The sequence below is a fragment of the Laetiporus sulphureus genome (genome assembly GCF_001632365.1).
Source record: "Laetiporus sulphureus 93-53 unplaced genomic scaffold LAESUscaffold_63, whole genome shotgun sequence".
Taxonomy (NCBI): Eukaryota; Fungi; Basidiomycota; class Agaricomycetes; order Polyporales; family Laetiporaceae; genus Laetiporus; species Laetiporus sulphureus.
The window spans coordinates 3192-26372 of NW_024468572.1; the positions used below are offsets into that span (position 1 = coordinate 3192).

General features: G+C 47.0%; 8 protein-coding genes across 8 annotated transcripts in view; 7 read left to right on the forward strand and 1 right to left on the reverse strand.

The window, feature by feature from the left end:
- Positions 1-2604, forward strand: part of LAESUDRAFT_664287 (TPR-like protein) — a gene marked incomplete at both ends in the record, with an annotated part of 4198 nt that extends 1594 nt beyond the window's left edge. Inside the window, 4 exons of the mRNA XM_040905107.1 lie at positions 65-709; positions 782-1535; positions 1629-1747; positions 1798-2604. Coding sequence (XP_040758997.1) covers positions 65-709; positions 782-1535; positions 1629-1747; positions 1798-2604 — 2325 coding nt within the window. The remainder of the gene's footprint in view (positions 1-64; positions 710-781; positions 1536-1628; positions 1748-1797) is intronic.
- An 838-nt stretch (positions 2605-3442) lies between these two features.
- LAESUDRAFT_664280 (uncharacterized protein) lies at positions 3443-3889 on the reverse strand (the record flags this gene model as incomplete). The annotated part of the gene is made up of 1 exon (XM_040905106.1): positions 3443-3889. A coding segment is annotated over one exon (447 nt), but the record flags the coding sequence as incomplete, so codon positions are not given.
- Positions 3890-6385: 2496 nt separating this feature from the next.
- Positions 6386-7548, forward strand: LAESUDRAFT_763863 (uncharacterized protein; the record flags this gene model as incomplete). Its single annotated transcript, XM_040913339.1, has 5 exons — positions 6386-6772; positions 6851-6856; positions 6915-7067; positions 7113-7235; positions 7399-7548. The coding sequence occupies 5 exons, from the start codon at positions 6386-6388 to the stop codon at positions 7546-7548; spliced, it is 819 nt and encodes a 272-aa protein (XP_040758999.1).
- Positions 7549-8929: 1381 nt separating this feature from the next.
- LAESUDRAFT_633037 (uncharacterized protein) lies at positions 8930-9235 on the forward strand (the record flags this gene model as incomplete). The annotated part of the gene is made up of 1 exon (XM_040903419.1): positions 8930-9235. A coding segment is annotated over one exon (306 nt), but the record flags the coding sequence as incomplete, so codon positions are not given.
- A 559-nt stretch (positions 9236-9794) lies between these two features.
- LAESUDRAFT_664251 (uncharacterized protein) lies at positions 9795-10070 on the forward strand (the record flags this gene model as incomplete). Its single annotated transcript, XM_040905104.1, has 1 exon — positions 9795-10070. A coding segment is annotated over one exon (276 nt), but the record flags the coding sequence as incomplete, so codon positions are not given.
- An 8420-nt stretch (positions 10071-18490) lies between these two features.
- LAESUDRAFT_664318 (uncharacterized protein) lies at positions 18491-18754 on the forward strand (the record flags this gene model as incomplete). Its single annotated transcript, XM_040905111.1, has 1 exon — positions 18491-18754. A coding segment is annotated over one exon (264 nt), but the record flags the coding sequence as incomplete, so codon positions are not given.
- A 467-nt stretch (positions 18755-19221) lies between these two features.
- LAESUDRAFT_664263 (uncharacterized protein) lies at positions 19222-19407 on the forward strand (the record flags this gene model as incomplete). Its single annotated transcript, XM_040905105.1, has 1 exon — positions 19222-19407. The coding sequence occupies one exon, from the start codon at positions 19222-19224 to the stop codon at positions 19405-19407; it is 186 nt and encodes a 61-aa protein (XP_040759003.1).
- A 1618-nt stretch (positions 19408-21025) lies between these two features.
- Positions 21026-22798, forward strand: LAESUDRAFT_763866 (uncharacterized protein; the record flags this gene model as incomplete). The annotated part of the gene is made up of 2 exons (XM_040913340.1): positions 21026-21212; positions 22479-22798. 2 exons carry the CDS (start codon positions 21026-21028, stop codon positions 22796-22798), a joined length of 507 nt encoding a protein of 168 aa, XP_040759004.1.
- Positions 22799-23181: the final 383 nt, after the last annotated feature.

The following is a 23181-nucleotide window of genomic DNA, read 5'->3' on the forward strand; positions in this document are numbered from 1 at the left end:
TAAACATCTTGGTAACCTTGCAGATATTGACCAGGCCATCACTGTGATGCAACAAGCAGTGCAGTTGACACCTGATGATCATGCAGCCAAGCCTGGCATGCTCAACAATCTTGGAGCCTCCTTCTTCTGGTGCTTTAAACATATTGGTAACCTTGCAGATATTAACCAGGTCATCACTGTGGTGCAACAAGCAGTGCAGTTGACACCTGATGGTCATGCAAACAAGCCTGGCTGGCTTAGCAATCTTGGAGCCTTCTTTTCGAGTCGCTTTGATCATGTTGGAGATCTTGCAGATGTTAATCAGGCTATTACTATGCTGCAAAAAGCAGTGAAGCTGACACCAGATAATCATTCAGACAAGCCTGACGTGCACACATATCTTGGAAACTCCTTTAATAGTCGCTTTGATCATTTTAGAAACCTTGCAGATATTGAAGAGGCCATTGCTGTGCAGCAAAAAGCAGTGCAGATGACACCAGATAATCATGCAGACAAGCGTAGCAAGCTCACCAATCTTGGAAACGCCTTCTTCAGCCGCTTTAAACATCTTGATAACCTTGCAGATCTTCATCAGGCCATTGATGTGCAGCAAAAAGCAGTGCAGCTGACACCAGATGATCATGCAGACAAGCCTAGCAAGCTAAACAGCCTTGGAAACTCCTTCTTCAGCCACTTTCAACATCTTCTTAACCTGGCAGATGTTGACCAGGTCATTGTTATGCAGCACAAAGCAGTGCAGCTGACATCAGATGATTATGCAGTTTACTCTGCACTCGAAAAGGCAATGATTCAATATTCATTAGCTGCTAAGTCATCCACTGGCCCCTTTTCTGTGAGGTTCCATGCTGGTCAAAAGTGGATTCAATGTGCACATGCATTGCAACATTCATCCCTTTTTGAGGCCTATAATGTCACATTGACTTTGCTTCCAAATTTGGCATGGCTTGGATTGCCCTTTTCAGATCGCTATGGTGCACTTACTCAGGCAGCAAGTCTTGCTAGAGATGCTGCTGCAACAGCCATCCAGTTTGGACACTATAACACTGCTGTTGAATGGCTTGAGCAAGGGCGTTCAATTGTCTGGGAACAGCAATTGCAGCTTCGTACTCCCTTTGATGATCTGCAGACTAAGCATCCAACACTTGCAAGTAAAATTTCTCAGATCTCAAAGCAGCTAGAACAAGCAAGCTATAGACTTGACAAGCAGGAAGCAATACAAGAGACCTTGGAGAAAGAAGCTCAACAGCACCGTGCACTTGCACAGAAATGGGAACTTTTACTGGCTGAAGTTCGGTCCATGCTAGGATTTGAACAATTTTTGATGCCAAAAAAGCTGGCTCAGCTTTTGAAGTGTGCACATTCTGGGCCAGTGATCATCCTAAACTGCAGTCAGTTGCATTGTGATGCATTATTGATTGTGTCTGGCTCAAAAGATGTGATCCACCTTTCTCTTGATGGTCTCACCTATCAAATTGCACAAAATCTTGAACTATCACTGAATTCATTGCTCAGAAATAAAGGCCGCATCATCTCAAGTGTTATTGACCAAGATGACATCACTCTAAGCACAATGCCCAGTGAAACTCTTCATCAGCCTTGCCACACTATCTTTACTACCATTGACAGAGATGACAGGGCAGCAAAAATGGAGTTTTCTGGTGATGGAGCATACTCTTCATTTGAAAGTATACTTTCTGAGCTATGGTCCAAAATTGTCAAACCAGTCTTGGATAGACTTGATTATCAAGTATGCCTTTATTTCACTCCTTTCATTATTTGAACTGATGATTGATTTAGAAACAAACTTCAACATGCTCTAATCTAAGTCAAATTTTTTGGTGTCCCACAGGCCCTCTGGCATTTCTTCCCATTCATGCTGCAGGCATATATGGAAAAGCTGAATCAAATGTCAAGCTCTCAGAATTTGCCATATCATCATATACTCCCACTTTAAGTGCACTTATCTTACCATCTGAAGACAACATTCCACAGAATATTCATCTACTGGCTGTGGCTCAGCCAAGCTCAGATGGTCAATTCTTTCAGCTTCCAGGTACACAAGAGGAAATCTCTAAGATAAAGGATAGGCTTAACAGGCTGAACTCTATGCAAGTCTTGCTTGTGGAGTCTGATGGAAGAAAAGATGATGTACTGGACAAGCTACAAAAGTGCAGCTGGGTTCATTTTGCATGTCATGGAATTCAAGACTCCCAAAATCCAGTCAATAGTGGACTACAACTTGCAAATAACCAACGCTTGAAGCTATCTGACATTGTCAGAGTGACACATCCACAGGGAGGATTGGCCTTTTTGTCAGCCTGTCAAACAGCTACTGGTGATAAGAAACTTGCAGATGAAGCTGTTCATCTTGCTGCAAGAATGCTGTTTATTGGCTATAGTGGGGTGATTGCAACAATGTGGTCAATTCTGGATGATGTTGCCCCTCAAGTCGCAGAAGATGTTTATTCCCAGTTGTTCACTAATGATAGTCCACCAGATCATAGGCAGGCTGCAAGGGCATTGCATTATGCAGTAGAGCGATTGCAACAGGATCCTAACATGTTATTTTACAAATGGCTCCCTTTCATACACCTTGGTCTGTGAACATGGCTATTGAATGTGGTAGTTGTTTTCTAATGTCAGTGTGTAATTTTGCCATTTGCTGTACAAATATGTATGTGTTATCAAAAGCCATAGTGTGCATAGTGTGGATGACAAGGAACATAACATCAAGAGTGATGTAGACAAAAAATGTAAGTACAAAATGCCACTAAGGTGAACCAAAAACAGGATCCATAATCTAGACCCTACTGCTGCTACTGAAAGATGCAGCTCCCATTAATGAGGTGGAAAAACTGGTGGAACATTGTTATATCAGTGTTGCTACTATGCATTCCACTGATGGTTACAGTACTACTTGACATCAATAAGCTAACTGGTGTCAGCAATGACAGCATCTTCACTATTCTCCACAAAGCCACTGCTTTAACAGAAGTGTCACCCTCTATGTGGGGGAAGAACATTACATAATCACATTCTCCTAGTTGTCAAGCTGCATGAGCACCATGATACTTACAGCATATGTTGCATTGGAGTGCTTTTTCATTTGACCGACATATGCTGTCATTGTGTTCATCTCAACATTGACCACTTATGTTGCCAAGCCATCATCTAGAATAATGTGAACTCCTGCTGCATGTCCTCAAACTGGAAGAAATCTCTGATTTGTTATGCATCATAGGGGAACCAGTGTTGCCATTCGAGAATGGATCATCAGGAAAACTCAAATATGGCTTATGATCCTTTTATCTGCTTGTCACCACCCAAAAAGACAGTAAGTCCAAGAAAGTCTCAGAATCTCCTTGTTTTAGGCTTTTATCCAGATTGGCAGCTTCTTATTGTGCGCTTTTTGGCTTGTAAAAGCCAAAACCAGCAAGAAAACTCAAAAAAGAGGTTCTCGAGCCACAAGCTGATTTGAGTTTTTCTGATGATATGTCTGCACAGTGAGTTGAAAATATGAGTCTACGATGAGATGAGTACAGGGTAATATATATATGGAAGCAGGACTCACAATGAATAACAAAAGTCTTTGCTTCATCAGCCTGACTCTAGGCAAGTCTAGGAAGTCAATGTGATTGTGGGCGAGTGCCATCATCAGGTTCGAATAGCTCAATCTATAAGGAGACTGCTCAACATCTACCCAAGAGAGTGCACTTAAATTCGTCATCATCAATGTGCCCATGTTCAGGTAGTATGACAAGTCACCCAACAGTGCATAGAACATGTTGATGTCATGGTTAAGGATGGTGGTGAAGTCAGACAGGCTGAAGGAGCTGGTGGTGACTGACTGCATTGTGAGGTGGCCAGCATGGCTGCCCTCACTATAAATCCACTCTCTAATATTCGACAGCAAGCTCTCAAGGTGAAACAGATATATCAAGACTGCACTACAGATTGTATTTACATGGACAGCATACTTTGGGCCTCAGAATGTGACCTCAAAACTGACCCTCCCCTCCAGAGAAGTCCTCGAGGCACAGCATACAGTTCGGATCATCACCCAGCAATATAGGCATGGAGGTGTAGGGCATAGCTGAGGATGGGCCATGTTGGGGCAGAAGGGATATGGAAGCTTCAGACGGGGTAACATTGGGGTGCAATGATGTTCACCCGAGTGCATCATGCAAGTGTTGCTGCAATCAAGGATCTGAAAACAGATCCCCAACTGTCATGGCAGATCTCAAACTATGGTCATGTGATAAGGAAAATGCAGTGGTGGCACCGAGATTTATTTCACATCATGTTACTTGATCTTATTATTAGATTAGATAGCTAAGCATCTTACCGAATCAATCTGCAATCTGTAGATAATCAAAGGCAGATCAGTCTATTCCAGGAATACAATAGCGGTGCCCTTTTAGGAACAATAGGAACAAGGACTATAGTTATGCATTGGCCTTCCATTTTCTAATAGTTTAGCCAGGAACCATTACAGGCATAATACTCTCACAGTTGCTGTGGTGATGACAGATCTTTCTCACTTATTGTTCTACTTATGGATAGATCATCTCACCCATTGTTCCATGTATAGTCAATAGCTTGTACCACATATAGTAGGATAGTTAGGTAAGCAAGCCTCTGTACATGTATATAAGACCAGCCTATAGAGCGAGGAACCTCAGATCGTTTCTCCTCATCGTATACGCACCTACTAGGCTTACCAAGCCTCATATATATCTATCATCATTCCAGACTTGCTCCACATCAGTGAGTAGTCTTTTGGTTGCACAAGTGCTGCCACAGGGATTACCTTTGGGTTTTTTCTTTTATTTGTCATTTCTTTGTTTGTGGCATAGTGCCGTGACATTAGAAATGATCTGACAATTTTCTACACCCCTGCTAAGTGTCTAACACTAGTGGCTGCATATTTTCAGTGCAAGCAGTCAGCTGTAGCGCGCAGCATTTTTGACACACATTTCAATCCAATATCTACCAGGCATGAGCCTCAGCAAGACACTGAGCAGCCCAAGGCACCAAAGTGCAAAGCCAATCACCAGAAAGATCTTTACACAGGCTACAAGCGAAAGGAGACCAACAAGGAATGAGGGGAACTCCTCACCCTCACATCCCTAGGCACCTCCTTCACAGATTGCCAATGTGCAGTGGCTCAGGTCATCGACACCATGCTGTGAGGTGGTGTTCCGGGCTGCCCCCACACAGAATGAGTTCTCTCAGGTCAAATACCGGCAGTGTGTCAGTGATATCACTCAACCATAGTGGGATGCGACCTGGATGGAATATGGGCATGCTCGAATGCCAGCACCTCAAGCAAGAGGAGGCAGTGATGGAGCCAGGCAGTGCAAGTAATAGCCAGAGAATCAAGCTGAGCCTGCATGGTGTGAGATATGACTGGGTGGGAGAAGAGATGGAGATGAGGGGCAAGGATGGGCAAAGACCCAGACATGGACAGAGTCTTAGAGTGGGTCTTCAAACTCTAGGGGGTGAAGCCAATGAAAAGCTGTTGGAGGGAGCACCCAGTCTTGGGCAGAGGGGTGAGGTCAGATTGGGGCAGGGGTGAACCATCATGACAGCGAGGCAGGTGAATGAGAACACAGTTATGAGGTTGCAGGGGAAGTCGGCAGGACTTAATGCAGTGGAGGGCAAGCATTGGGGGTGGCAAACCAGGAGTTGGAATGAGTGGGTCTCTATGGAAACAAATAGTGAAATGCAGGTTTGGAACACAATGCGATGGAGTGGTCAGCAGCAGCAGGCCCTCTGAGAGAATGAGGAATAGTGGAACAAGTCAATGGATTGAGGATCAAGTGTGGTCAGATATGGGAGCGAGGACCGGGGTGAGCACATTCCAGAATTGCGATATTTAAAGAATGCATAGATAGAGAATGGGGAGAGCTTTTCAGACCATGTACCTATGAGCCAGAGAATGTGAAGGGGTTTGCACAGCAGTGAACAGCAACAGGGACAGTGGTCTCAGTTCTCCTCTCAGGCTTCAGACTCTACTATGCATCAGAACTCTCATCTTTGCTCTCACTGTCAAATGAATCTTGTGAACCAGCAGAGTGCAGCAGCAGACATGGTATGCCCTCATCCTGAGACTCCTGTATTCCATCCGAAGCCAGTCAGACTCACCCCGGAGCTGTTCTATTGCACGTACTTCATGTACATCACACCGGGCCATGTCCTTTATGGGCTCGCTGTCCTTTTGGGCATTGCTTTCATTCATTTCTCCACCATCTTCTACATTTGGCTTCTGCATTGCCTCTAGACACAAACCTTCCATGCACTGTTCCACCTTCATCCCTCTCAGTTGTTTGCTGTCATTTCACAGCTAGCTGAGTACTCGCAATCACATTTTCTGGAGCCCACCATGAGGAGGGAAAAGTTTCAAAAAGTCAAGACCAGGAGTCAAGTCAGGGCAACCCAAGCCCTTGCCAAGGAGAGGAGACAGGAACAGTCAGACTTGCCAGATGTGGACATTTTAAATTCATCAGTTTCCTCAGCAACGCTCAGCCTTTCAGACAAAAACTCAGAGACAGTCATCGAGACTGCATCTGAGCCTGCACCAAGCATGGACAGATTGTACTCGGAGATTTTGATCAGTGAACGAGAGGACGAGACGGATGAGTATGAGCCTTCAGCATATGACGATGCAATGGACATGGCTCGGAATGAGGACTCCATCCTCCATGATCTTTCAGCAATCCTTCCCAGTCACTTCTCCATTACAAGGGAAATTGAGCAGACACTGCCCAAGGTTAGGAAGTGAAAGCACACTGTGTCCTACTCAGCTATACTGACTATTGCTGAAATGGGGTGGACGACCATGATTCAGACTCCTGTGCAAACGGGCACCATAACTCAGTCCAGGTACATGCCCTGGATTCCAGTATTGTCAGCAGCAGGACATGCTACAGCATCTGGAAACCCAGAGAAATACATGGGAGGAGGAAGAGGCAGAGGAGGAGGAGGAGGTGGGGACAGAGGTAGTGGCAGAGGTTCAGGACAGGGAAGTAATGCAGGAAAAGGATTTAGCAGATCGGGCAAACTGGGTAGTGGAGGCAGTGGCATGGACAGCAGTGGTGATGTAGGATCAGGTGGCAGATCCAGACCAGGAGGAGGCAGAAGTGGAGGATCAGGTGGAGGTGGCAATGGTGGCAGACCAGGACCAGATGGAGGAGGAGGAGGAGGACAGGGGTCAGGGCAAGCACCCAGAAGAGGTTTCATTATGCCAGCATGTGGACAGAAGATGGCGCCGACATTTGATGGGAAACCTAGAAAGCTTAGATGATACTTTGATGACCTGGAGGAGCTGGTGGTACAGACCAGACTTACGGTGGGCAGAGAATTCATTATGCACTGCACTACTTAATGGTTCAGCAGGAGGAGCTATGGTTGACAGTCCCTGTGACATCCACTGCAGACTATGCCCTCTTCAAGCAACAGATCTTTGAGCTCTATCCAGGGGCAGAAGGTGACCATCTCTACACCATTGCTGATCTCGAGCAGTGCATTGTGGAGGCTCTCACCTGAGGTGTCCATACTTGCTCTGAAGAGGCAATCTACTTCCATGATTTGCCCCGATCATGAACTACCTTATTTGGATGGGACAGGTTTCACTCGCAGCATGGGATGAGCAGTACATCTAGGGTTTTCACCTGGCTGAAAAGGTGACGATCTTGCTTCATTGTGAGATACTTCATCTCAATCACCATCCTGATGACACCTGAAATGTGAACAATGTACACGACGTCATGCAGAAAACCCTACCTGGTGGAGGTCTTATTGGAGGGAGCTATGGGATTCTCAGGGGCGGAATGAGTTCTGGGGGTGTGGGAACAGTTCAGGGTGGGCAACAAGGGAGAACCAATGTGATGGGGCCTGTAACTGCGAATGGGATGAGTCTCGAGGCAGTTGGAACAACCATTAAGCAGGAGCTGGATGGGATTGCAAACCAGCACAAGTCGGTGGATCACCTAACGAGTTTCCTGCAGAGTCAAGTTCAGTCGGACAGTGGGCAGAGTCATTGAGGAGATTATGCAGCACAGGGGTCGATGAACACATTGGCAGCAAGGGCAGCAGTGGGAGCACAGGAAAATATGGCTGGCTTAGGGTACCCCATCAATAGGAACTGCAACTACTGCGATGAACTGGATCACTTTATGGGATGCTGCCCATGTGTGGACGAGGACATAAAGGCCAGGAAGGTCTATTATGATGAGAATGGTCGGGTTCGATTGCTGAATGAAGCGTACATCCCGAGAGTGCTGCCTGGAAACAATATGAGAAAACGAGTCAACTCCTGATATGCCCAGCATCTTGGGGCTTCGGCAACAATGACAGCACAGTCTATGGCAACAGCCCAGGCATGTGACAAGCCCCCGCATCAGGTTAATATTCTAGAAGAGGTCCATGGGATAAACATGGTGGTCATCGATGAGGCAGGAGGGCAGGAACATTGGGAATGGTCTTGCAGGTAGTGGATGAAGGGAGGCAAAGGGTACAGTTTGATGGGGTCAAGGTAGTTGTGGGGAGTTCCAACAAGGAGAAGGTTACATCTGGAGAGAGTCACACGGTGCAGAAGGTACCATTCGAGATCAAGGCCACTTCACTTTCAGGGGGTATCCCAGCTTCGCAGCCTGCCTATGGATATTGCATGTTAATTGAGGATAAAAAGGATGTCCTGGGGCTGGTCAAAAAAATACTGGATCTACCAGTGATGGTTACAGTGGGCGAGCTCATGAAACATGCCTCGAAGCTGCAAAAACACCTAAAGGAGCTCATCACCCCAAAGCATGTGGTGACAATGGCCCAGATTGAGGAAGTGGCAGATGAGGGCGAGGATGATGAAGGTGAACAGAGCATGTACCTGACCACCTCGAAGACTATGCTGCTGACCAAGGATTCGTTGTCGCTGCAGATCATAGAATCAATCATCGAGGACACCTTGCAGTGCGAGTGGATTCTGGACCAAGGTGCTCAGATTTGCATAATGCGTCAAGATATCTGGCAGGACCTCAGAGCACCACTCAACCCAGACGGGGCGATCCTACTCGAGACCGTGAACACTTCAGTGACTAAGATCATCAGGAAGCTTCCATGTGTGTGTCTTTACTTCGGAATGGTCATCATCACAGTACAGGTCCAAGTCAGTCAGCATGTGCCATTCAAGATACTTCTGGGATGGCCTTTCTTCACTACCTTGGCATGCGAGACCTGAGACTTTGCCTCCAGGGAGCAGCAAATCACCATCATGGACCTGCACTTGGGGGAGCATGTTGTGGTGCCCACAAAAGCTCAGGCTGCACAATGCAGAGTGAATCTGGCACAGCTGGATTTTCAAGAGTTGATGAATTGAGCCTAGCTCGACAAGATGTGTTAATAGGATTGTACTCCGTATATGTGATCATGTCACCGAAGACTGTTCAACAGAGTTTGGAGGGGAGGAAAGGTGGAATGCGAACAGGGATACACCTCAGAGAGAAGGGAATGGGCCCAGAAAAGAGCCGGGTACCTTCTGAAACTGTGTCAGTAATTTCTTCATCATCTCAAGTTTCATGTAATGTCACCGAATCAGAAATACATTTATTTTCACTGTATGACATGGGACATGAGCATGAGAATCCTCTGGGCAGTTTTTGGATGGAAGAGATGAGGGTGTGAGATCAGGAAGAGGCAGGGGGTTGAGAGTCAGGGAGCAGGAAATGAAGGTCTTAGCATGCAAGAAGATCACCAATCAAGTCAAGCCCATTGCCATCACTCTACCTGAAGAGTTTTGAATCGTGCATAGAAAGCCATCCGATCCATTAGAAGGGCTTCTGGTGCTGTCAACTTGTCCAGCGGAGTACGTATCTCAGGGCAGGTACACCCAGGAATGGTGCAATGCTCTGGACATTTTGGGCAGCAGTTTCCTTTGGCCCAAGGAGGCAAAGCTAGTCGACTTTTTCATGCACACTCACAATGAGACCTTTACCTGGGATGAGTCAGAGAAGGGGCAGTTTCAGGAGGAGTACTTCAACCTGGTCATAATTCCGATGATGGAACATGTCCTGTAGATCCTAAAGAACATGCTGATTCCTTCAAAAATCTTCGACCAAGTCATGCAGATCATCAAGGACAAGATGGACTTGGGGGTCTATGAGACTTTGAACTCATCATATCGGTCCCAGTGGTTCTGCATGGTCAAGAAAGATGGGAAGTCACTCCGACTGGTACATTACTTGCAGTCATTGATCGGGGTGGCAATTAAGGACAATGCAGTCCCTTCGATGGTCAAGCACCTTGCAGAATCATTTGGGGCATGGAGATGCTACAGAAGTTTGGACTTGTTCATTGCCTTCTATCAGCGAATCCTGAACCAATGGTCATGGGACTTGACATCATTTCAGACACCATTAGGCTTGCTCTGCCTTACCTCGATACCCATGGGATACATCAATTCCATGACGATCATGCATGGAGATGTTACGCATATTCTGTGAAATAAGATTTCTGGGGTGACGGTTCCCTTTATGGATGATGTTCCGGTCAAGGGTCCCGAGATGCAGTACGAGCTTCTGGGTGGTGGCTATGAGACAATTTCAGAGAATCTGGGGATTAGGCAGTTCATTTGGGAGCATCTCCAGAACATGAACTGGATTTTACATCATATGGGCCATTTTGGGAAAATGTTTTCCAGATATAAGGCCTATTTGTGCATATCGGAGGTAGTCATCATCAGACATCGCTGCACATATGCGGGGCATCTACTGGACGAGTCCTGGATATAGAAAATTAGGGACTGACCACCATGTGAATTGGTGTCTCAGGTGCAGGGCTTCCTCAAAATATGTGGGCTTGTCTGAATTTTTGTCAAGGATTTCACGACGATCACATGGCCACTTACTACCCTGCTGAAGAAAGAGGTCCACCATGCAATGGCTCAAGGATGTGGTGATGCACTCCAGAGCACTTGTCCTGATTAACTATCAATCTAAGCGGAAAGTCATCCTTGCAGTCAACTCTTCAGTGATTTCGATGGGGTTCATTCTGTTTCAAATGGATGCTGAAAAGTGGTGGCAGCTGAGCTGGTTTGGGTCAATAACCTGGAATGAACAGGAGTTGCAGTACTCACAGGCAAAAATTGAGCTCTTTGGACTGTTCCAGGTGCTGTGCGTGTACCACATTTTTCTCATCGGGCTGGACATGTTTGATGTCGAGGTGGATGTGAAGTATATTAAGGGGATGCTCAATATCCAACCGAATGTGATGATCAACCACTGAATTGCGGAAATTCTGTTGTTCAAGTTTAACCTGGTACATGTTCCGGTGGTCCGGCACGAGGCAATGGATGGACTCTCATGGTGCCTGAAGGTGGATGAAGACACTCTGGAGGAGGATGATTTTGAGGAATGAATTGATGAGGCATGTGCATTCATGGTGGAATGAGTCAATCTGGGAATGGACCGGGAAGGCAGAGAAAAGTATGCAGTGGGTAGAACAGGATCGGGCAAGGTGTGTCAGTATTCTCCTCAAGAAAGGCTGATAAACAGGACATTCCATGAGGTGTGAAGGCAAGGAAGGCTGATGTGAGGTTGAGGGGCATACAGAAGTTTCTGGAGGATCTGCGATGGCTGGAGGGGCTATCGAAGAAGGAATTCAGATGATTCATTCATGAGGCAGGGTGCTTCTTCATCAGAGATGGACACTTATGGTGGAGGGATCCCCAGCAGCAGCATAAATGTGTACTGGATGAGTCCCAGCAGTATTGATTGCTTCAGGTGGTGCACAATGAACTGGGTCATAAGGGAATCTTCATTGTGTGGACATGCCTGCTGGAGCAATTCTGGTGACCCTATCTGGATCAGGACGTCAAATTGTATGTCAAGACATGTCACAAGTGCCAGGTCCAGAAGGTATACAAGTATCACGTACCTTCCATGATGGTACCTATCCTGATGCTATTTCAGAAGCTACATGTGGACTCGATGCACATGCTGACAGCTGGAGGTTACACTCACATTGTTCAGGCCTAATGCACACTAACAGCTTGGCCTGAGTGAAGGATGCTCTGCTGAGAAACCAGGAAGACTCTCGGGATGTTCCTGTTCAAGGAGGTGCTTTCGTGGTGAGGAACTGTGGCTGAGATCATAACAGATAATGGGGCCCCATTCGTAGTGGCACTGGAACACCTCCGAAAGTGCTATGGAATCACGCACATCTGAATCTTGGCATACAACTCGCAGGTGAATGGGATTATGGAGTGAAGGAATTTTGATGTCTGAGAGGTGGTCATGAAGGTGTGCAGGACAGGAAACATGATGGATTGGCCGAAGGTGATACATGCTGTGTTTTGGGCTGAGCAGGTCTCCATTCAGAAGAGTACCAGGCGATCTCCCTACTACATGGTCCATGGTGTCGAGCCAATATTTCCTTTCAATTTGGCTGAGGTGACATACCTCTCTCCAGCGATGGATGAGCTGATGTCGACAGGGCAGCTCATTGCAGTCTGGGCCTGACAGCTACTTAAGCAACAAGAGGACCTGGAGGTGGTGAGGAGACAGATTAAGAAATCACAGTATAAGTTGATCAAACAGTTCAAAAAGGCATTCAAGAACATGATCTGAGAGTTTGTGTTCTCAGAAGGGGACTTGGTGCTGGTACGAAACTCACAATTCGAGACGGATCACAATCAGAAGTCAAAACCATGATATGTGGGCCTGATGGTCATGATCCAATGCAACATGGGGGGCTCCTACATTCTAGCTGAGTTGGATGGTTCTATTTCAAAGCACCGCTATGCAGCTTTTAGAGTTATTCTATACAAGTCGCAAACTGACCCGAAGGTGTCTTTAACGGACGTACTACATCAGGAGCTGGATGAGGTGCAGGGGAAACTGAATACAATTGAGAAGGGGTGGGAGGAAGAGAAAGAGAAAGAGAAAGGGAAAAAGTTAGAGAAAGTGGGGGAGAAAGTCTGGAGAGATCAGGAGTCATCCCAGAGGGGGAGGTTGAGGGGCTGTGCTCGAAGTTTGGGTCATGTTCATTGCGGAGGCAATTAGAAGAAGAAACTGGAGGCTAGTGATGAGAGTTGAGAGTTCATCGCAGAGGTGTTTGTGCTGATGGAGGGCTTCAGTGAATGCCCAGGAAAGGCAAGAGATGGTGAAGGTGAACTCAGTGTTAGGAAGGGACATGTCTCGGAGATCGTGCACCAGTGTGAGTAACATGACCCAGTCATGATGAACTGCAGTGTTCAGGTCACTTTTTATATTCACAATCTCATCTTCTATCACTTCATGCATTGAGGCCTCGAGTGTCTGCGTTAAGTGTTCTTTCAGGGTCATGCATGCATGAGTAAAAATGCAGTTGTATCTCACTTCAAGGGAATGGTACATGGACACTACGACATCTTCGATTACAGTGACTTGATGGGCATGGTTAGACATGGACTCGGACAGATTTCTGGCAGCCACAAGTGCAGCCATAAAGGGTGAAAGAGTGAGAATTTCAATGGAGGGTGTGAACCTGATGGGGGGTGTCATAGATTGTGTCATGAGAAGGAGAGTTGGTCCGGGTCTAAGGTAGGAGGTCTTTGGGGCCAGGTCAAGGTGTGGACAGTTCAGCTCCTCACCTCGGGCCCTCCACACATGAAACAGTGCTATCGGTTGATGAAGGGCAGACCACCTGAGTGGGGATGGCAAGGGTTTCCCTAGGAAGGCTTTAATGGTGATGTAGTTCTGCAAGTCGAGCTGTGGGTGAATGAGTATGGCTATAGAAGGCAGATCGAGTGTGGCAACATACTCACAGACTTTTCTGAATACGGAGTTGGGGTAAAAATGCATCCCACATCTCCAAAAGATATGAGGCAGAAGCCACAGAGAAGTGATCAATTAGATGGGCAAGCTGAGGGTGCACACACAGTATAACTGATGGAAGGTCATGAATCATGTGAGAGGAGACCACAGAGATGTGCTGCAGGACATCAAGGCATGGAAGCACAGTTTTCTTCAAGGACATGCCCCAGCACATGACTTGCAGGGCAGGAAGGCCAAAGTCAAGTGGGCTCCAACCTTCCTCTTTCTTTTAAGGTACTACAGGAGCAGGCAGGGCAGCTGCATCAGGACAGGTGAGCATGATAAATGTCTATTCAGGCTATACAGAACATACACTGGTGCAGACAACAAAAATGGGATACTGATACGACCCTCCCCGGTGGGTGGGAGGAGGCACTATCATATACCACCATGGTCCATTCAACATGCTTCTCAAATGACTAGTCCCCACCCATGCTGTGAGATGGCCAGCATGGCTGCCCTCACTATAATTGTGCTCCTAACATTTAACAGCAAGCTCAGAGCAGAACAGTACATCACGTTCAGGGCAGGACAGGTACATTAAGACTGTGCTATGAATCGTCTACATGGACAGGGCCCTCCAAACCTCGGGACACAACCTCAGAACCAACCGTTGCCTCCAAAAAAAGTCCTCCAGATGCAGCGTATGGTCCAGATCATCACCAGCTTCTACAGGCATGGAGGTGTATGACACAGCTGAAGGCTGGCCATGTTGGAGTGAAAGGAAGGTGAAAGCTTCGGACGAGAGAATGTTGGGGTGCAACGATCTTCACCTGAGCATGTCAAGCAAGCATTGCCACAATCGAGAATCTGAGAAAAGATCCCCAACCATTGTGGCTGACCTTAAACTGTGGTCGTGTGACAAGGGGAAGGCAGTGAGGGCATGGAGATCACTGACCCACTCAAAGGAGTCAGTTGGTGGCACTTGCATTCCAGTCTGGGTGAGCTCAGTGCAGGCAGTGTCAGCAAGCTCCTGAGGCTATGGGTCAATCCAAATGGAGGAGAAAAGAAGACATAGGACACATACCAGGAGGGATTGGACTCAGTGGCACCATTTATTCCACTCAACCACAGCGGGACGTGAATTGAACAGAACATGTATGCGTTTCATGGATGGAGCCTTGAGCAGCAGAAGGTATCGATGTATGCACAGGGTGTAGATGGATTGCTGTTTACCAGGGATGCCATCTGGTGTGTGAGACATGGCAAGATGAGAATAGGGTGGAGAGTGGCAATGGCTGGGAGGGGCACGAGAAGGGGCAAGCGGGTTGAGATGCAGATGTGTCTGAGGACTGCAGCTGTGGACTGAATGAGGTATCGATGGGAGACCATGTTTAAGATGATGCCAGGAAAACCCAGCATATGAGCATGGGCCAAGAAACAGGTGAAACTGTTGAGGCAGCATGGGTGGGATGTTCGAAGAGCAGCAGGGGTACCTTCAGGATGAGAACAAGGAAACTTCTGTGGTACGGGCTGATGGTAGGGATGAGCTCTCAGGGAATGCAGTGAGTGGAGTGTGACATAGGTGAGTAGAAGGTGAGGGATTCAGAACAAGACATGATGGGATGGTCCGCAGCAGCAGGCCCTCCAAGGAATTCAGAATGAGAGGTGATGGGGTGGTCCACAGTGGCAGGCCCTTCAAGGGATTTGGAACAAGACATGATGGGGTGATCCACAGTGGCAGGCCCTCAAAGGGATTCAGAACGAGACAAGCAAGGTGAGAAAATGATACTTCACAGTCTAATCAGAATCTTTGCTCTCACTGTCGAATGTGCTTGATCGACCATCAGAACATTGCTACTGAGACAGTACATCTGCCTCCCGAGGTTTCTGTACTCTGTCCAAAAGTCATTAGACTCATCCCGGAACCATTCTATCATGCGTATCTCATGTACATCATCTTGGCCCATACACTTTACATGGCTGCTGGTCTATTGGCTGCCTTGTTGATTCACTTCTTCATCATATTTTACATTTGGCTCTTGCATTGCCTTTAGACACAGACCTTTCCCACACTGTTTCACCTTCACCCCACTCAGTTGTTTGCTGTCCTTTTACAGCTAGCTGAGTACTCACAATCACATTTTCTGGAGCCTACCATGAGGAGGGAAATATTTAGGAAGGTGAAGACCTGAAGCCAAGTCAGGGTGGCCCAAGCCCTTACCAAGAAAGAGCGTCGGGCAGAACAGACTCCCTGGATGTAGATGCCTCAGCTTTATCAACACTTTCAGCAGTGCCAAGCATTTCAAACAAAATTTTTGAGGAAGCGATTGAGACCGCATCTGATTTCAGAATGACTACTGAAAATCTGTACCCCAAAATTCTCATCGACAGCATCACGGCAGGAGTTGAAGAATATGAACTGTCAATGTACGATGATGTAATGGACATAGCGTGGCAAGAAGATTTCATACTACGAGACCTCTCTGTGATTCTCTCTGAGCACTTTGTGATACTGAGGGAAACAGTGATGACCCTGTCCGAGGTACGAAAACAAAAACATATGCTCTCCTACATGCCTGAAGGAGCATCAGGTGAGATGGCCCCAATGGTCACTATTCAGTGATTCCTGGAGCTCATAACTGGGACTCGGTCAGTGTTCGCCCCACAGATACTGATTTTCACCATGGCAGAGCACAGTAGAGGATCTGGTCCAGGCAACAGAGGATCTCACAGCAGTAGCGGAGGGAGCAGTGGCAGTAGTGGGGGAGGAGGTGAACTGGGCAGAAACTCAGGCAGTGGCCTGAGCAGATCGAGCAGATTTGACAGTGGATACAGTGGGGGATCAGGCAGCAGTGGAGGAGGAGGTGAAGGACCAGGTGGATCAGGAGGATCAGGCAGTGGCAGCGGTGAACCAGAACCAGGACCAGGACAAGGTCTGGGAATGGGCTTCTTGATGCTGGCCTGAGGACAGAAAACTGCTCTAACATTCGATGAAGAGCCTTGAAAGCTGTGTCGATACTTTGATGACCTAGACAAGCTGGCAATACAGGCTGGACTCACAGGTGCACAAAATGTTCACTATGCACTGTGCTACCTCACCGTACAATAGGAGGGATTATGGTCTATGGTCCCCATGACAGCAATGGCTGACTACGTGATGTTCAGATAGCAGATTTTTGAATTGTACCCCGAGGCAGAGGGTAATTGACTCTACACCATTGCTGACCTGGAACAGTGCATCTCTGAAGCACTTGCCCAAGACATTCACACTCATGCTGAAGAAGCTATCTATTTCTGTGAATTTGCCCTGATAGTGAACTACCTGATCTGAATGAAATGAGTGTCACCTGCAGCCCAGGATGAGTGGTATGTCAGGGGGATTCCACCCAACCGAGAAAGTGACCATTTTGCTCCAATGCAAGATACTGCACCCAAACCATCACCTGGATGATCCATGGAGCATGAACAATGTCCATGATGCTGGTGGAGGAGGTTTAGTTGGGGGTAGCTATGGAAGACTCTGGTGGGGGTAGGTTTAGTTGGGGGTAGCTATGGTATACTTGGAGGTGGAGTGAGTGCAAGCAGTTCAGGAATTACTCCAGCTGCTCCCACCATGGAATCAGCTGCAAATACTACAACTGGTGGGATGGCTTCCAGGGCAACTGCTGCAGTGATCAAGCCAGTCTGATGAAATTGCGGACCTGCGAAAGTCGGTGAAACACCTGATGAGCTTCTTACAGAGTCAGGCTCAGTCTAACACAGGTGGACAGGGTCACTGGAAAAGTTATGCATCACAAGAACTGGCCACCACATCAGCAGCTAGGGCTGTGGCAGGAGCCCTCAGAAACATGACAGGCTACACCACGAACTGCAATTGCAACTATTGCAATGGACCAGATCACTTCATGAGCCATTGTCCCCAAGTGGACAAAGACATCAAGGCCAGAAAGGTATACCGTGACAAGAATGGTCACATCTGACTGCTCGACAGAGGGTATGTTCTGAGGGCACTGCCTGGAAACAACATGCAGGACCAGGTTAACTCCTGGTACTCACAGCACCTCAGATCATCTGTCCCAGAAATGGCACAGTCTGCTGCAACTCCACAATCAAGGGACAAGCCACCACACCAAGTCAATATACTTAAAGAAGTGCATGAGGTCAACATGGCAGTCATCGATGAATCATGAAATGTGGATGAAATGGAGCATGTGTTCCAGGTGATGGACAATGATCGATGAAGAGTACATTTCGATGGGGTTGAGGTGGTCAGTGGCAAGCCTGGAAAAGATAAGGTTGTGCCCAGGGAAGGACACAGAGTGCAGAAGGGCTTACCTAGAATTAAAGCAAGTTCACTTCCGGGGAGGGTTTCAGCCTCGCAGCCCATTTATGGGTACTGCACCCTGATCGAAGACAAGAAGAACTTTCCCAGGCTAGTTGAAAAAATACTCGACCTACCCATAACAGTCACTGTTGAAGAACTTATGCAGCATGCCTCAAAGCCATGGAAACACCTCAAGGAGCTGATCACCCCAAAGCATGTCGCAACAACTGCTTGGGTCGAAGAAGTCACAGATGAATATGAGGTTGATGTGGGTGAGGAGAGCATATTTCTGACAGCCTCTAAGACAATGTTGCCTATGAAGGGATTGCTCCCACTTCAGATTGTTGAACTGATCATCAAAGACATGCTCTAGTGCAAGTGTATTCTGAATCAGGGCACGCAGATATGCATCATGCGAGAGGACATTTGGAAAGACCTCAGAGCCCCTCTCAACCCAGATGGAGCAATCCTGCTTAAAACTGCAAACACCTCAGTAGAGAAGATGATCAGGAAGCTCCCATGTGTTCAGCTCCACTTCGGGTCAATCATCATTGCGACACATGTCCAGATAGTGCACCATGCACCATTTAAAATCCTCTTAGAACAGCCATTCTTTGCTATGGCAGCTTGCGAGACTTGAGACTTTACCTCCAGAGAGCAGCAAATCATGATCACAGACCCACACTTGGGGGAACAGGTCATGGTACCAACAAAAGCACGGACCATGCAACAGAAAGTCGATCTGAGCCTCGCAGGTTTTCATGGGTTGATAAATTGGGCATAGCTCAAGGAGATGTGATATTAGGATTGTATTCCGTGTATGTGCTCACATTGCCGTGAACTGTTCAATGGAGTCTGAAGGGGAGGATAGACAGATCCATAAAAGAGACACACCCTGAGGAGAAAAAGGCGTGCACAGAAAAGAGCTGAGTACAGTCTGAAACTGCATCTGTTAGTTCCACATCATCTTGCATCCCATGTAAAGTCACCAAATCTGAAATACATTTTTCTTTGCTGTATGACACGGGATGTGAGTGCATGAATCTTTGGACTGGGTTTTGAACTGAGGAGATGAGAGTGTGGAGTCATGGGAAGATGGGATGGGTCATGGTTGAGAAACAAGAGACAGAAGTATTTGTCTACAAGAATGTGGCTAACCGGGTCAAGCCCATCATGACCACATTACCAGAAGAGTTCCAAATTGTGCAAAGAAAACTGGCAAGGCTGCTGGAGGAGCTTCCAACCTTACCGGTCCACCCACCCGAATTTAAGCCTTGGGGGAGGTACACATGAGAGAGGTGTAATGCACTTAATGTCATGGGTGACAGTTTTCTATAGCCAGAGGATGTGAAGCTCACAGATTTCTTAATGTGTGCACATGACACGGCATTTGCATGGAACGAAATGGAGAAGGGACAGTTTCAGGACAAGTATTTTGATCAGGTGGTCATCCCGATGGTGGAACACATTTCATGGGTGCTCAAGAACATGCCAATATCACTGAGAATATTTGAACAAGTGGTACAGATCATCAAGGACAAGATTAATCATATCGTTCAAGGTGGTTCTGCATTGTCAAGAAGGACGGGAAGTCACTCCAGCTGATTCATGACCTGCAGCTGCTGAACAGGATAGCAATTAAAGATTCAGCAGTCCCTCCGATGGTGGAGCATCTGGTGGAATCCTTCAGGGCTTGTGGGTGCTATGGATGCCTGAACCTATTTGTTGCTTTCGACCAGCAGTCTTGGGACTTGACCTCCTTCCAGACTCTGCTAGGGTCTATCTGGCTTACCTCGATTCTGATGGGCTATACCAATTCATTGCAAATCATGATAATGATGTGATGCACATTCTGCAGAATGAGATACCAGAGGTCGCTGTTTCCTTCATCGACAATGTGCCAGTGAAGGGGCCCGAGACACATTATGAGCTTCTGGAGGGTGGGTACTAGAATATTCCTGAGAACCCAGAGATTCAACAATTTGTATGGGAGCACTTCCAAAATATGAACCAGGTCATACATCAGATGAAACATTTCGGAGGAACATTTTTGAGCAAAAAGGCTTATTTATGCATCCCGGAGGTGGTCATTGTCAGGCACCAATGTACGTATGTGGGGTGGCTTCCGGATGAGGCCTGAGTGCAGAAGATTTGGGACTGGCCGCAGTGCAAGATGGTCTCACAGGTAAGGGGGTTTCTGGGAATGTGCAGGCTCATATGAATCTTTGTGAAAGACTCTGCGAAGATTGCAAAGCCTCTTATCACCCTGCTCAAGAAGGAGGCAGATTTTGAGTGGAGGGACAAGCATGTGCAGGCTATGCAGATATTCAAGGATGTGGTCATGAACTCAGAAGCTCTCATCCCAATCAGCTATACTTCAGGGGGAAAGGTCATCCTTTCAGTCTATTCATCAGTAATAGCAGTAGAGTTCATTTTGTTTCAGCTGGACATGCAAAAATGATGGCATTCAAGCCGCTTTGGATTGATTACCTGGAATGAGTGGGAATCACAGTACTCTCAGGTGAAGATAGAACTTTTTGGACTATTTAGGGTGCTGCGGGCATACCAGATATATCTGATCAGGCTCAAGACATTCGATGTAGAGGTAGATGCAAAATATGTCAAAGGGATGCTTAACAATCTGAACATTCAACCCAATGCAACCATCAACTGCTGAATAGCTGGGATTCTCCTTTTTGACTTCAACCTGGTGCATGTTCCAGTGGCACGACATGAGGTGGTGGACGGACTTTTGCGGTGACCTGGGGCAGTTGAAGATGAGTCTGAACCAGATGACTTCGAAGAATGAATCGATGAAGCATGCACATTCACAGTGGAATGGGTCAACCTTAGCCCCAAAATGAGGCTTCGGGGCTGATACAGCACATGTGAGCAAGATACAATGGGCACCATGTCAGTGTTCTCATCCGAGGAGGTCACAAATGTAGATATTCTCTGTATGCCAACAGCTCAGAAGGCAGACAAGCGGGTGAAGAAAATCCAGTGCTTTCTTGAAGAGCCACAAAAATTGAACAGACTGAACGAGAAGGAGTTCAACAGGTTTGCCTGCAAGGTGGCACATTTCTTTGTATGGGAAGGTCAGCTATGGCAGAGGGATGCTCAGGGATGACACAAGTGGGTTCCAAACCAGGCTCACCATTATGTCTTGCTCTAGACAGCTCATGATGAGCTAGGTCACAAAGGCATCTTTATCATCTGGACGAGGTTGCTGGAGTGGTTCTGGTGATGATACGTTGACCAGGATGTCAAAGGTACGTCCAAACCTGTCATGAATGTCAGCTTCAGAAGGTGTACAAGTACCATGTACCCCCCTCCAATGGTGCACGTGTCGGGACTGTTCCAGAAGCGACATGTGGATTTAATGCATATGTCGAAAGTGGGCGGATACACGCACATTGTGCAGGCCCAGTGTGTGCTCTTGTTCTGACCTGAGTGGAGGATGTTGCAGTGAGAGACCAGAAAGACTCTCAGGGCATTCTTATTTGAGGAAGTGCTTTGTTGGTGGGGAGCAGTCGTGGAGATAGTCACGGACAACAGAGCACCATTCATTGTGGCACTGAAGTACCTCCGCAAACAGTATGGAATCACACACATTCAGATCTCAGCATACAATTCTCAAGTAAACGGTATCATGGAATGGTGGCACTTCGATGTCTGGGAAGTGGCCATGAAGGTTTGCAGTGAGGGAAATGTGACAGACTGGCTAAAGGTTATACATGCTGTCTTCTGAGTGGAAAGGGTCTCGATTTAGAAGAGTACTGGGCAGTCTCCATATTTTATGGTCCATGGGGTGGAGCCAGTATTTCTATTCGACCTCACAGAAGCTACATACCTCTCTCCAGCCATGGATGAGCTGATGTCGACGGAACAGCTTCTGGCAGTATGGGCACGACAGCTACTCAAGAGGCATAAGAACCTGCAGAAGGTCTGAAGATGGGTCTGGACCATGCAGTTCAAGTCGATCAAGCAGTTCGAGAAAGCATTTAAGAACATGATCTGCAAGTTTAAGTTTGAGGTGGGAGACCTGGTGCTGGTACGAAACTTGCAATTTGAAACTGATCATAACTGAAAGTTGAAGCCACGCTATGTTGGGCTGATTGTCATCATCCGACGCAATACAGAAGGCTCATACATTCTGACTGAGTTAGATGGTTCTATTTCAAAGCACCACTATGCGGCTTTTAGAGTCATTCTATACAAATCATGAATGGATGCACAGGTATCACTATGGGACATGCTACATCAGGAACTGGAGGAGGTACAAAAAGACTTGGATATGATCGAGCAGGAATGGGAAGCAGAGCCATCATCTGGAGTTGAACCCCCCATTCAATGAGGATTAGGTGGCCTCCTGGAGGGTCTGGGCAAGGGGGCTGTAGTCAAAGTTTCAGGCCATGTCCAACATGGATGCAATGAGGAGCAGAAATTGGGGGCTGCTTACAAGGGTAGAGAGCTCATCTTGGAGGTGCTCATGTTGTTCGAGGGATTCAGCAAAGGCACGGGAAAGGCGGGCAAGGGAAAAGCTGAATTCGGTGTTCAGAAGGGATACCATTTGGAGATCATGTATGAGGATGAGAAGTGCGATGCAGTCATGATGAATGGAGCTGCAGAATTCAGCCTTCAAGTCAATGGCCTTCTCCTCTACAGCATCATGGATCAATGACTCAATATCCACTACTGGATCCCAGGTTTGTAGTACAATTCCTCACCAGCCTGCTAGAATGCTTGTGCACAGGTCCTGCAGGTTATAGCACTCTGTATATCAGATCTCCTGAAGCTCCATGCACATTGTAATATAGACTGCAGGACTTTGTAGCACATTGTAAACGAATTGTATCCACTCTGTGGATGAGTGAGAGCCTTCTGTGTACATTGTGAATGGATTTGATTCACTCTGTGTATGGATTGGATTCACTTTGTGGATGGGTGAGAGCCTTATATGCACATTGTGAATGAATTCGATTCACTCTGTGGATGAGTGAGAGCCTTATATGCACATTGTGAATAAATTCGATCCACTCTGTGGATGAGTGAGAGCCTTCTGTG